General features: G+C 41.8%; 1 protein-coding gene across 1 annotated transcript in view; it reads right to left on the bottom strand.

The window, feature by feature from the left end:
• GANC (glucosidase alpha, neutral C) overlaps positions 1-13,877 on the bottom strand; it is a 30,711-nt gene that overhangs the window by 2,982 nt on the left and 13,852 nt on the right. The window contains 20 exon segments of the mRNA XM_033154589.1: positions 525-638; positions 1,799-1,873; positions 3,272-3,347; positions 4,382-4,450; positions 4,653-4,893; positions 6,021-6,122; positions 7,574-7,670; positions 8,247-8,390; positions 9,640-9,719; positions 10,875-10,892; positions 10,895-10,969; positions 10,972-11,000; positions 12,299-12,375; positions 12,378-12,528; positions 13,019-13,023; positions 13,199-13,230; positions 13,233-13,292; positions 13,295-13,338; positions 13,511-13,518; positions 13,594-13,774. Coding sequence (XP_033010480.1) covers positions 525-638; positions 1,799-1,873; positions 3,272-3,347; positions 4,382-4,450; positions 4,653-4,893; positions 6,021-6,122; positions 7,574-7,670; positions 8,247-8,390; positions 9,640-9,719; positions 10,875-10,892; positions 10,895-10,969; positions 10,972-11,000; positions 12,299-12,375; positions 12,378-12,528; positions 13,019-13,023; positions 13,199-13,230; positions 13,233-13,292; positions 13,295-13,338; positions 13,511-13,518; positions 13,594-13,774 — 1,678 coding nt within the window.

Raw genomic sequence — 13,877 nt, 5'->3', positions numbered from 1 at the left:
TTGTCGAATGTAATCCATTCCAGGAGCCTGTTCGGCTTCTGAAATGTTCGACAACCGAGGTGCGGCTTCCATCGGCTGCAAGAGCTTCTTGCACCCAAGCAGAATCCATGTCGGACGTTTGGCTTCTGAAAAACGTTCGAAACCGGAACACCTACTTCCAGGTTTTCGCATTTGGGAGCCGAAACGTACGATAACGGAGGTGTTTGGGAACCGAGGTTTGACTGTAGTAACATACACAAGTAGATTTTACTGAAAACAGTTTGACAGGTTCATGTTTAAATCTGCACAAATTTAAATGAAATCTGAGAGAATGAAATTTCACATGATCTACTTTAATCTTGGCGTGGGTAGGAGAAAAGGCACGGCTGCTTACAGAGGGAAAACAGGAACCAAGGGTGTAGTGATGACAAAATGGAGGGTCAGAACAGATACAGGGCTGGAAATTTCCAGTGGGTACATGCACTTTTTTAAAAAAATCCAGCAAAATATACAAAGTAAATGTGTAAAATATAATTTCACAGTACCTTTGTATCTAAGGCAACACGCAGTTCATATGGAACATCTACCATCAGTTCTGTAGATTTTCCTACAGAAGTCTTTAATGGTATAACAGTTCCCCCACGCTGCATTACAGGAATCTGCAAACAGGAAAGGACAGAAAATTTTAAATACAGTAAGCTTCCTTGGAATGAAGAATAGCAGACAACAATACACATTCCACAAGCCTGCTCCTGTGCACCTTTCTTTTCTGGAGCAGTTAACCAATCCCAATTGCATCGGTATCTTATATTTCAGGGAGTAACTGTTTACAGGTAGAATATGATGAAACTTAATAGGGCTACTTCTGAGTGAACATGCAGGATTTCAGTCTTAGTGACAGCACAACTAACTTGGGTTGCATCCTACACCCTTATATGAGAGTAAAACAATGGAAGTAGACACATATAGGAGATTACAGATACTATATATTTAATATGACAGATTTTGTAGCCTCTGAAAGGAAAATAAAATTTCATATATACCGGTACTTATACTTTCAAATTTGCTAAAATCTGATTTGTACATATACTGTTTTTCCATAGCTTCGTGTGAAACTGCAATACAGTACCATTTGTGAATCGTTTGAAGTTTATTTTTTATTTGATAGTTTACTGTATTCTTTTATTTTATGCATGCCAATGAATACAATCATGTTCTGATGAATAATAATACAATTACAGTGGTACCTTGGTTTTGAAGTTAATCCATTCTGGAAGTCTGTTGACCCCCGAAACAGTTCAAAAACCAAGGCGGCTTCTGAGTGGCTGCTGCAGCCTGCACTCAAGTGGAAGCCGTGTCAGACGTTCGGCTTCCTAAAAACGTTCGAAAACAGAAACACTTACTTCTGGTTTTTGGCATTCAGGAGCCATTTGTTCATCAACTACGGTAAGCCATTTGAGAACCAAAAGTACCACTGTATTAGAATCATAGAGTTGGAAGAGACCACAAGGGCCATCCAGTCCAACCCCCTGCCAAGCAGGAAGTTGGATGTCTGTATGTTTATATGTATATATTTCTAGATAAATGTTGTAATTTAAGGTGGAAGTGTATTCAAAGCCTTCAACGGTTACGCCTTGGGCCTATTAAAATCTACATTACATTCTTGCATTAAAATTCTTTCCTCATAGTACCTTCTTAACCTTGTAGACTCAAACATAATTCTTGTCTGTGTTGGGTGCATATACAGCCCTATCGGCAAGTCTTGAAGAGAGTCCCGTCCCCCCTTAGTCAAATCAGTGATATAAAAACACAAACATACACTGTTCAGTGTCACTGGAATCTTCACTGTGCCATGACCTTCCAGGCGGATAAATTTTCGAAAGTCATACCAGATCTGCAGCAGGATAAACAGGAAAAAGGAAGAACCCTGAGTGAGTTCTACAAATTTAGATCCCACCTCCTTACCTTGTTTAAGGGAGGTCATGACAAAATCCTGACAGGATATCAAATCAACCAATAATTCACAAGTAGCCACACATGTAAAAGCAATAACAAAAGCAATAATAAAACCAGAGTCTTAAGAACAATTATCTTCTAACACCTTAAAGACTAACACATTTATTACAGCACAAGCTTTCATGGACTGCAGTCCACTTCATCAGATGCATGAAATGTTACCCTGAGATATATGTATATATATTATAGACACGTGGGGACTTTTGGTCAGGTCAGGTGAGGAGGGTTGTACAAATGAGAAATATAATGCAGAAAAGTACAGACATGAAGAATTCCATACTTAACAGCGGTGGTTCACAACACAGTTCTTGGTGACACATCCCCTCCCAAAACCAATGGGTTTTATCCAATGCTGCTGTTCTGCTCGTGCAACAGACTTCCACTTGTGCAATGGAACTCTTCTGTCTCCTCTGCAGTCCCCCGTGCATCCTCAAATTTTACTCCAGAGGGTTTGGGGACATTTTGGAGCAGATTTCAGGGGAGGCAAAGGGAGGGCAGAGGAAGTCCTGTTGCATGAGTGGAATGCCATTCACACAGCGCTAGATACAACCCAATGTGTACGTACGATTGCAATGTGTATATACAATATACAGTTGCCATTCCAAGGCCTTAATGGAACCTGCATTTCACCCAATGCATGAAGTGTTATGCTGAAAGGCTTGGAATTGCAATTTTTAGGAAAGCAAGCAGCATCTTGAATTGGGACCAGAAGGCAGTGCTGTTGCCACAAGCATGTTTGAGAGCTAGTGGAGGGACACACAAGGAGCTACCCCACTGATTGCCAAAATCCACCCAAATATCATCCAAAACATTGAATATGCACAATGCCTGCTGCAGCACTTTCTAGAACAGTCTAGAAGCCATTTGGAAACATAGGTCACTGCGGGTGCACCATGGGATGCAACTGAAGGAGCATTAGCTCCTACTGAATGTTTAAAATGCATTTTATTTAAAACATTCCTGCCTTGCTCTTTGTTGCAAAAAGCAAGTTCACATTGAGTAACAATCAAATATATAAAAACAACAGCAAAATGTAAATCAGTATAAAAACAAGGCTGATAAACTATTTGTCTGAATGCTGTGCAGAAGCTTTCAGAGGAAGCTAGGTAACTTATTTTTTATTAGACTATTGATTAGATTAAATGTGTGCTTTGTGTAGTCCCGGATGATGTACTATTGCAGAAAAGCCCAGTAGCCTAACTTTGATTGAGAGTCCCATAGAAACACAAGGGTATATAAAAAAGGAAATAAAGGAATTGATAATAGCTTTCATTACCTCTTGAGGGCCAGGCAGAAAGACATTGACTGCAGTGACTTTTGGTTCAGTGACTGGATATACCAACAAAGCTTTCCTAAATTACATAGAGAAGAAAAGCGATACTACAATGTGATTATATCATTATTTAGCCATTTGCCGATATTTCTACCATGGATCCAGTATAGCATTTGGAAAAGTAGTACCTTATTAGTTGGTCTCTAAGGTGCTACTGGACAATTTACTTACTTACTTACTTACTTATTATATATTTCTACTGCGTCAGACCAACACGACTACCTCTCTGAATCTAGAACCTTATTTCTATTAGAGGTGTGACTATGCCAAATTTAAAAAAAAAAAACTTGTCTAGAATATGCAAGAGGTCTTGTCTGAATCTGCAAATAGCAGGTTCCTAATAGTTAATCCTTTCTCACAAAACTTTCCAGCATTCAAAGATGCTTTACAAATTCTAATTTGTCCTCAAAACAACCCTGTAGTTTCTGAGATAGTGATTTGCTAAAGGCTACCCTGGGGGATTCCTGACTGGCTGATGGGCTTTTTGTACCCAAACCCCGCCTGCTAACCACAGCATTATAGAGGATAGCCTTGAGCTGACAGAAGTGATTGACATTAATCTGTGAGAAAAATTATTCAACACTTAGTATAAAACAACTTCAATTCTTTCCTAAGATAAGAGGTGAAGATTAACAGGAAGGTCTAATCAGAACGCACCCCATAAGGAAATGCTAGAATTAATTTCCCTCATTATCAGAACACTCATTGAGTTCACATTTCTTCTGTAGTTCTTTCCTGAAAGTATAGGGTGCGTCCCAAGGAAGGATTTCCATGAACACCTCTCTCTCCATACCCATCATGAGAGGTCTCCAGTGACTATCTAACTAGCTTTGCCAGCCAAGGAGACCAGAAGCAAACTCACATCTGGTGTGGGAATTCTGAAACGTAAGCCTGGTCTCCTCAGAGTTCTCTGGATGAATCCTAACCACTAACATGAGACATCTCCCTCATCCCTTCCAGTTTACAGGTATGTGTTGCCTTTCTGGCATAGCTATTGCATCTTCAGATTACACCACTGCCATGTTTTATACAAGATTCCTTCAACCTTTAAACGTACCAAGCATATACTCATCTTCGATGCCAAACGTTTCCAGTTCCTTGGGGAATTCTACCCAAACAGGCCTATGTAAAGGAAGAAAGGGAAGCAGCAAGACTTTTTAGAAGACGTACACTAGTATTCATATCAGATACCGAGGGTCACTTTTCTGTTTATAATTTGAGTACTATTTAAATGCTATTTTAATCATTTAAGATTCACTAGGATTTATAGTAGTCCCAAAACGACTTACAAAGCAGAAATTAGTCTCTTTAATTCCAAGCTTACCTCATGACCGGCTCAGCAACTGTATGTGCTCGGTAAAACAAAGCATAGAGATATGGCAGAAGGGTAGCGCTCCTTGATAGCATTTCTGATGATCCGCGTGTTCTCTCACCAAACAACCAGGGCTCACGGCGCTTGGTGTTCATATTGGCATGGCCTCTAAAGAAAGGCTGTAGGGCTCCAGCCTGATACCATCGAACTAGCAGCTCTGGCTCTGGATTTCCAATAAATCCGCCCACATCAGCTGGATTTCAGAAAAGTATGAATTGGTTTGTGAGAAAGGGTTGGAAAACCCAAACTTCCCAGATTCTTCCCCAGTTGGGCTGTATTTTCAGAAAGCAATTTCCCCTCAACACAGAAACTACTTCAGAGAAGAAGGAATAAGAAAACTACCGGAAACTTGTGACCCCAACCTGGACATGCATGTATTCCAAAAATCAGGAGAAAGGGCGTTAAGCTCAGTGGTAGAGCATATGCTTTGCAGACATGGCTCAGCTGGTAGGGTGAAGCTACAACATTAGCTTCCTGCAAGGTGTGTCACTGCCACTTAGCAGCAGGGAGAGGAAGTCCAACCCCCTGCAATGCACGGATATGCAGCTGTCCCACATGGAAATCAAACCTGCAACCAACGGAGCTATCCAGGTATGCAAGCCATTACTATAAAGTGTGTGCTCTACCACTGAGTCATGTCATTTCCAGTTCCAGCTCTATCCCACCTGGGAAGCTGTTTGTGATTTTTTGTGTGAACAAAAAGCACCTGGTTCATACCCTGGAATATACAGATCAGTCCGGGAAACACCTCGGGGAGGCTCTGCCTGTCATCATAGACCATACTTGACTAGATGGCACAATGATCTGACTTAGTATAAGGCAGTTTCCTATGTTCCCTGTGGATGGACGCCCTCTTAAGGTCAGCTATAACTCACCATATGAAAGTTAATTTATTTAGATTTTTAAGAAAAAAAAAGTTAATCAACAAAAATCTCTAAGCAGTATACATTGATATAAAATAATTATCAATGATAGCCATACAAAAACAGAAGAAGGAAGGAAAGGAAGGAAGGAAGGAAGGAAGGAAGGAAAGAAAGAAAGAAAGAAAGAAGAAGAAGAAGAAGAAAGAAAGAAAGAAAGAAGAAGAAGAAAAAAAAGAAAGAAAGAAAGAAAGAAAGAAAGAAAGAAAGAAAGCGTAAACTAAGACTAAACTCTGTGCCTGGATACTGTTGTTGAAATAAATATGATTTCAGCAGGCATCTAAAACAATACAGTGAAACTTCTTTTATTCATAGAAATAACTGAGGCTTTTGAAAAGGCACAAGTGAAATGAGCTCAACTGCTTAGTAAGATGGAGACTGCAATCCACACATCCCTTACCTCCACAGAAAGAAATGCCTGCCATACTGATTGTCAGCAACATTGGAACGGAGATTTTCAAGTACTGCCATTCTGCTTTATTGTCTCCAGTCCATATGGCACCTAGAAATATCAAGTTCACAGACTGTGTTTGTGGACATTGGGTGTTAAGTTCAAAAGATATCCATAGGTTTGCTTATACAGATGAGCATTAGGCTCATGCTATATGTGTGCAGATGTACAAATCCATGTTTTACCCTTATCAGCTTTTGCTAATGACTCACATAAACTGCATTGTGTGATAGGTCAGCCATACATCACATATGATCCCTGTTCTGGTGTCTGCATGGTGACAAGATCAGTGTCAGTTGTCACAGTTCTTGATTAAGAAGAACAAGGATAGAGGAAATGCACCCTAAAATCAGGCCAGCAGGTCCTCCGCTCAATCCCCACCCCCTGAAAAGGAAGTTGGCAAACAGACTGATTTCAGTCTGATCAGTACATGTGTCTTTTTGATGACAACACTCAATACATGTGTCATTGAGATAATAACACGATCTCTCAAATCAATGAGCGAGTTACAATCTGGGTTTTCAGTGTCTTATAAATCTACCTATTGCGAAAGCCTGAAAGCTACAGCCCAATATTAAGCTACTATTTATTACTTATTTCCAGCCTTATTAGACTCTTGAGTTGACAATGTTCCTTATTTAACTTATAACATTCCTTCTTTAACTTATTTGCAGTACAAGAAGAGGCAACAGCTTAATATTATGACAACTCCACAGCATGACAGATGCTCTGAATGTCTGAAGTCTCAAATTCAATCCTTGGCATTTCAAGCTAAAGGAGTTTCAGATAGCATGAGCTGGCAAAGGCCTCTTTCTGAGGCCCTGGGACCCAACAGAAAAAGATACAGTGACTTGTTGACAGGATTTCAAAAATCTTTGTGCAAAGATATAAAATGAATTCCGCCAACGTCCCTCAGAAGGAGGGAAGGAGAATAGTATTGTGAGGAACCCCAAGAGAATCTTGTCCTCAAAAGAATGTTATTTGCTCCCAAAAACACACCTAGGTTTCAATCAAGACTTAGAAGAAAGTTTCATTCATAAGAAAAGAAATGTTTTTAATTGTTACGGAAATATATTTAGACTTGTTAGCTGATTGTTATACAAAGGATTTTCTGCATTTCCCCCCGCACCCTCAGACATCTGAGTTTTCTGTACGTTTGGGGAACTTGTCTTTCTCACATACACCTGATATAAAACAAGACTATATTTGAGGTTAGCCTGGCTAACTGGGGAAGCAAAGTTTAAAGATTATTCATCATTCATTACATTTTCATCCTGCCCTTACAATGAGCTCTTGGTGGCACACATTATTGTCCCTCCCACCCATTTTAGCTTCACAACAACCCTGTGAATTGTGAGACAGGGCAGGTTGAGATGGTGACTAGCCCAAAATAACTCAGCGAGTTTTATGGTTGTGTGGGGATTTAATTGATAATTGAAGATGATGCTTGAAAAGGGGCGCTATGTGGCGGTGTTCATCATTCTTCCTTATTCTATGCTTACCATACTTTTGTGAGCCAGCAAAGAACGAGCGTGTGAGAACAAAAGGCCTCTCCAGCCCTCCGCTTCGTCTGATCAGTCCTTCTGCAGTTGCCATTTGCTGAAACGCACCAGAGGAAACATGTCTGCTTTAACACAGCTGTTATAACTCTACTACACAGAGAAGGCCAGGAACAGTAAAAACAGAACAGCATTTCTGGGCTTGGAAGAGCCTGTAGAACACTTTAAAACGGCAACAGAGAAGGCCGACATGAATCAATCTCCCTGTGGCTTGTACAGGAAAAAACAGGAAATGGGGAGACTGATTTTTGAAACACACGATCTTCATAAAGGAAGAGTTATTGACGTATGAGGCATTGTTTCTAAGAGTAAACAGATGAATTTAAACATGGAAGGAACATAGAAAAGAATGGTCTGTTTTTGAGGAAATGGGCTTGTACTGTCTTAGAATAGCAAAGTACCAAGACAATTCTGAGCCATACTTCTTGTTGAAGCCTCGATAAGGCATACCATTAAATGATCTGTAACTATCATTTAATGGTATGCTTTTGTAATTCTTAAGTAAGAAGAGTTAAAATGTATGTTAAAATGTAAAATATACAATAACAATAATTACTCATCATAAATCAATAGCATGAGGACTGGAATTTAAATTGTTCACCTGCAAAGGCCATACCTGGTAGAAACCATAGAGATTATGGACTTCTCGGTGTTCCCATTTGCCATAATGGACAGCATCTTTCTGCATGGTTAGCTCTACCCCTCTGAAGACTGAGGGCTCATTCATATCGTTCCAGGCAAAAAGGATTTCAGAAGAACCCTATCAACGTTTAAATTACATCAAAATTGTTGGTTTAATCCATAATTAACAGATTACACACACACACACACACACACACACACCACACAACAGACGGTTACAAAGCTCTCAAAAATGTAAAGCAAACTACTCTAAGGAGATGAAAGCAGTTGTCAGAGAAGCTTCTCTTGGACTCTTTTGGGCTTCATGATTAGGTAGGATCTATCTACCCATTAGAATTAGTGGTGGGAAAACTAATCCTTAAACTTGTTAAATAACTAATCAATGATAAAAGCTCAGATAAAGCTTTTCGTTATTTTAAAATCTCTTAAGTATCTATGAGAACTGGGCTTGGTACCCATTTATAAACTCTTAAATAGATTCAACCTTAAAACTGCTTAATTTTGAGTTTTGGCAGCACCACTGAATACAATGAGTATACCCAGATATTTGCTTTGACATTTGCTTCTGACATTGGCAACCCCACATTTTTTATCAGCTGCTGGCTTCTTTGGAGGTTTCCAATGCGGGTGGCACTGTGGTCTAAACCACAGAGCCTAGGGCTTGCTGATCAAAAGGCTGGTGGTTTGAATCCCCACAACGGGGTGAGCTCCCGTTGTTTGTTCCCAGCTCCTGCCCACCTAGCAGTTCAAAAGCACGTCAAAGTGCAAGTAGATAAATAGGTACCGCTCCGGCGGGAAGGTAAACGGCATTTACCTTCTGTGCACTACTCTGGTTCACCAGAAGCAGCTTAGTCATGCTAGCCACATGACCCGGAAGCTGTCACCGGACAAATGCCGGCTCCCTTGGCCTATAGAGCAAGATGAGCACGCAACCCCAGAGTCGTCTGTGACTGGGCCTAACGGTCAGGGGTACCTTTACCTTTACTAAGCAGAATGCTTATAGGGTTCTTTTGTTCTTTCTTGGGCACCCTTGGGCAACTAGGACCAGAATGAATGAAGAACATGCATAACACAAGCAAGTTTCCTTCCAGGTTAGCATCCCAAATGGTAAAATTCCCTATCACCTTCAACACAAAAGGATTTGGAATTGAGACTACAGTCCTCCAATGGAACTTGCATGAGTCAAGTTGTCCCTTTGGTGTCATATGCAGAAACGACTGGGTGGAAACCTTTCGCTTATCTTAGTATATTTTGGATCAATCCTCTTCCTCGGTCATCAAATGAAAGCCCCCGTTTCTTACTTTTTAAGAGCTTGGTTTTTCTGCTAAGGATCCTGCCACACAGGGTCATGAGAAAAGAACACAAACCTTATATGCGCTGAAGGCAAATTGATCTGCATACCATTCTCGGACTTCAGGATTGGTGAAATCCAGGTACAGAGAGAGACCTGCAGGTGTGAGGAAATTATGACATTTGCAGGACTTGATTCAGGACAGCGGCTTATAAAGATTTAAATAAATAATATATGGCCTTCATGCTGTGGTTTCCAAATGTAGTGCTAAAATCTCCTACTCATATTCAAGCAATACAATAATACAACACCCCCCAAGCAAATACTAGCTTCATACAAGAGATTTTTCCTCAGAACCACAGCATGGGAAAAAGGGTTAAAATTTCCTATCCTTGCCTGCTGCAATCCTGATAATTATCAGCCACCAACCCAGCTGGTGGTTTTACTTATTTTTTATTTTATTTATATCGTTTGTCTATTTAAATTCCAAAATGGAGATGGAAGAGTTCACTATATTACCCTCTTTGCATCTTTGTGCACACTCTACAATGTTAGTCTTGTTGTTGGACAAGGGTCATGCTTACAGGCCAAATGTCTATATCTCCCTATACATATAATAAAAATGTAAGGCATCATCATGCCAACTGCAGCATGAGGACGGCCACCTGCGCCCAGGCAAGCTGTTTAATGGTGGTGGTGGGGAGGTCCTTCACATAGCTGCCCGTGAACTGCCTGCTTCCTCTTTTAAAAGAGAGTTGGGCTTGAGACAAAGGGGAGAGGCCTGGGCGAGCTGTGGGTAGATAAGGGAGGGGGGTTGAGGTGTAAAGGGGACTTTTGTCAGGTGAGGGGGAAGGGCAAAGGACTGGTGAGCCGAATGAGAAGGTGAAGCAGCTCCTAGTCTTAGCATGTTGAAGCCGTTGCCATCATTGCCTTGCCATGATCAATAAATAGAGACATAGGGTCTCTTGGATCCAGCTGACTGACACCTGGTAGCAATACCTGTTTAAATACATTTAGAGGTATTAAGGAGGAAATTAAGGATCAAGAGCTTTTTAAAAAATGTCAGTGAGGAGGAGAAGTGATTTTTTAAAATTTTCTTCAAACTTCTGACCATAAGAAAAACATTTTAACCCTTTTTAAAAAGGACTTATATTACATTAAGTTTTCAACACAGATTTGAAAAAGTAGAATAGACAATATCACACACACAATTAATGTATAGAATAAAACTTATTTCTATTTATTAATAAATTTTAACTTCCGCAAATGTCAGTAATCAGATTTGTAAAAATAAAGGAGGGGCTTTATTACCTGGCCAACAGATGCCTCGAAATCTTTTCCTTTACGGTCTTTTACAAAGTAACCTCTTTCTTTTGCTTGTGAGTATATGGTATACAGAGGATCACTTTAATATGGGGGTCCAGAATGACGACCAGCGGCCAACATGAGAGACGGCACATATTATCATGTATGGATTACCTTTATTTACATCCTGTCTTTCAGAATACAATGCTTCCGAGGTGGCTTACAGGTAACGTTAAATTACATATTTTAAAAAATGCAACAGACAGTATCAACGTACAGTGGTACCTCGGGTTACATACGCTTCAGGTTACATAACTCCGCTAACCCAGAAATAACGCTTCAGGTTAAGAACTTTGCTTCAGATAAGAACAGAATCGTGCTCTGGAGGCACAGTGGGAGGTCCCATTAGCTAAAGTGGTGCTTCAGGTTAAGAACAGTTTTCAGGTTAAGAACGGACCCCCGGAATGAATTAAGTACGTAACCAGAGGTACCCTGTATTAAAAACTCACCAGGATCCATCCTACAGGGCAGTTGAAGGTACATTACCCTACATGGACGGGGGAGGAGTGGGGAATGCCCCGAGATGGTCTTCATCTGCCTCCCTTTCTCCTCTGGAAATCCTTCCTAAATGGCAGCTGATGATAGATGGCACCAGCTCCCACTTCATCATGGCATTTCGGAACTGCTGATTGTTTATTTGCTATAGCAAGTTTAGTATGTACCGCTGGATGGCTCTAACAAGTTATTACTATCTCATGGGGCACCAAGGCTGTGCAAAGGGCTAAGACCATTGGAAGCACTTGATTTCAGCTTGTGGAATACCTTAGCATGGGGACGACACAAATATTCTGAGCCATAATGGTTTGGGGTGGGGCCACAGAGCTGTCCCCTGCCCCCCTTACCAACTGCGGCTACTTACCTGCATGGGACTGGACAGTGTGGTGAGTGTGGGTCTGCCCCACCACACATATCACAACTGCGCTATATACCATAGGGCCCCCCCATGTTTTTGTTCACAGAATAGCAGCTTTGGATCCAAGTCATGGGATTGTTATTAAATAATGGATGCGAATGGATCGGGGCAGCCCGACCTGTTTCACCCCTGAGGCGAATGGGAGTTGCTGTGTCCTTTCCCACCCTGCTCTTGCTGAACTTGGCAGGAGCTGGGGTGCTCCTGGAAGCCTTACTGCTTGGTTTCTCTGGGGTAATAGGGTAGGGCAGACAAGCAGCAATGCCGCATGCCAGAATGCCACCCTCATAGCAGCAGAAGTGGTCACGGGGGAGGAACACTGCCTTTTTCACTTACACGATCTGAACATGCGCTTGACCCCACCTCAGGGGCGGACTGGCTCTGCCTGCCGCACAGGGAGGCCACAAGAGCTGCAGACCTCCAAACAATTTGTTCTCCCTACTTTCTCTACGTACTCACCTTGCGCTTTTTCTTCATAAGTATCTGCTTCTGCATCCTCTCGGGATTGCCAAACTTCTCCTTATTCCACGTGAAGTACCCCGCTTGCCATCTGTGTGCTCAATGTCGAGCCATATGGCGTCATATGGGATGTCATGCATATCGAAACCTGCATCTACCCCTTCTACGTCATCCTCGTCTTCGTAATTCCAGCGGCACTGGTGGTAGCCGAGGGAGAAGAGTGGGGCAGGGCTTGAGTGCCTAGAAAGAAAGAAAAAAGGAAAGGGAAAGGGAAAACAATGCTATCATTTAAATTAAAACCTAAGTCAGAATTAAGTGCTAAATGTTTTTATTTTTGCTTGAACTTTCTCAGCTGCACTAGAGGCATTAAAGTGTACAAGAAGAGACTCGTTGTAATGAAAGTAGCACAGAATCCTTTTCCTTACTTTGAAACTGGAAAGTGCTTCAGCTGCTAATGTAGCTTTGTGAGCAGTTTATTTGCCCACCTGCCAGATTCTATGTCCTGAAGCACATGCTATGTCCTCCTTGCTGCAGCTAAGCAGATCTGGCCTGCACAACACCGTCCTGAGTTCCACAATAGGTGAAAGGTGAGACAGAAACAAAATACAGGGGTGGGGAGATGTTCCTTTTTGGTGAGTGGCTTGTCAGTGTTACCAATGAAGCTGAAGTTGTGACAGATGTGGTAGATGCAGACAGATGGGGGATGAACTCGTTAGTGAACTGCTGCTTTCTCTCTCTCCCCCCCCCCCGAATCTGTTACAATGGTTCCTGTATCTTTAACTGCTTAGCAAAGAGATCTCTCTCTCTCTTACATGTACAAGCTGGGTGTGCCACCTTAATGTTTATTCTTGCCACTTAAAGCAGTTTCAGGATGTGGAATGCTGCATTTGTATTGTAAGACAGTACCTGTCAATTGTGCATACTGCTTAAAATATCAAAGGGTTGGGCACCCATTAGGATGAAAGTGTCAATTATCCCACTTTCCGACATCCACGCACATCAGTTTGAGGAAGCACTCTCTGCTTCGAAGCTTCTGGAGTTCTGGAGGACAAAAACCTGTCAAACAAAACAATTAGGAAAAGGTAACGGTATGGCTTTTGATACACATGGAGGTCCCACATGGTGAGTTTCTAGGTGCCTGTCATCACTCAACCTTTGGTGCCCCAGCAGAGGTGAGAGGATGCCCACTCAGCATCCATTCTGCATTGCTCACAGAGTTCTCTAGAATGTCACACTAACCCCCATGCACTGCAGAAGCACTTCCATGCAGGAGCAAGATTCCAGTGCTGGTCTCACCTCCACTGCGGCTTTTGTAGCAATCTCCACCAGAGTTTCTGAGGAATTCAGCCAGAAGATCCCGGCGGTTCTGCCGGGTTTGTGAGCCAAGAGCAAGGGCACTGCACCATAAATGCCCATTTTGCTGTGAACTTCGTATCCGAAGACATCCAGGTTATAAAGCCGGTAGACATCATCATCGCTGAAACAGACAGACAAGGTGTTTGCACAGAGCACTTTGGCTGAGTGCTGCAGGTAGGACGCTGCTTCTGTTTTTGTCCAATGCAAGAGACTGATGGCTATAG

Source organism: Lacerta agilis, chromosome 1 (assembly GCF_009819535.1).
Source record: "Lacerta agilis isolate rLacAgi1 chromosome 1, rLacAgi1.pri, whole genome shotgun sequence".
NCBI classification, from domain to species: domain Eukaryota; kingdom Metazoa; phylum Chordata; class Lepidosauria; order Squamata; family Lacertidae; genus Lacerta; species Lacerta agilis.
This window is presented reverse-complemented; position numbering and strand designations above follow the sequence as displayed.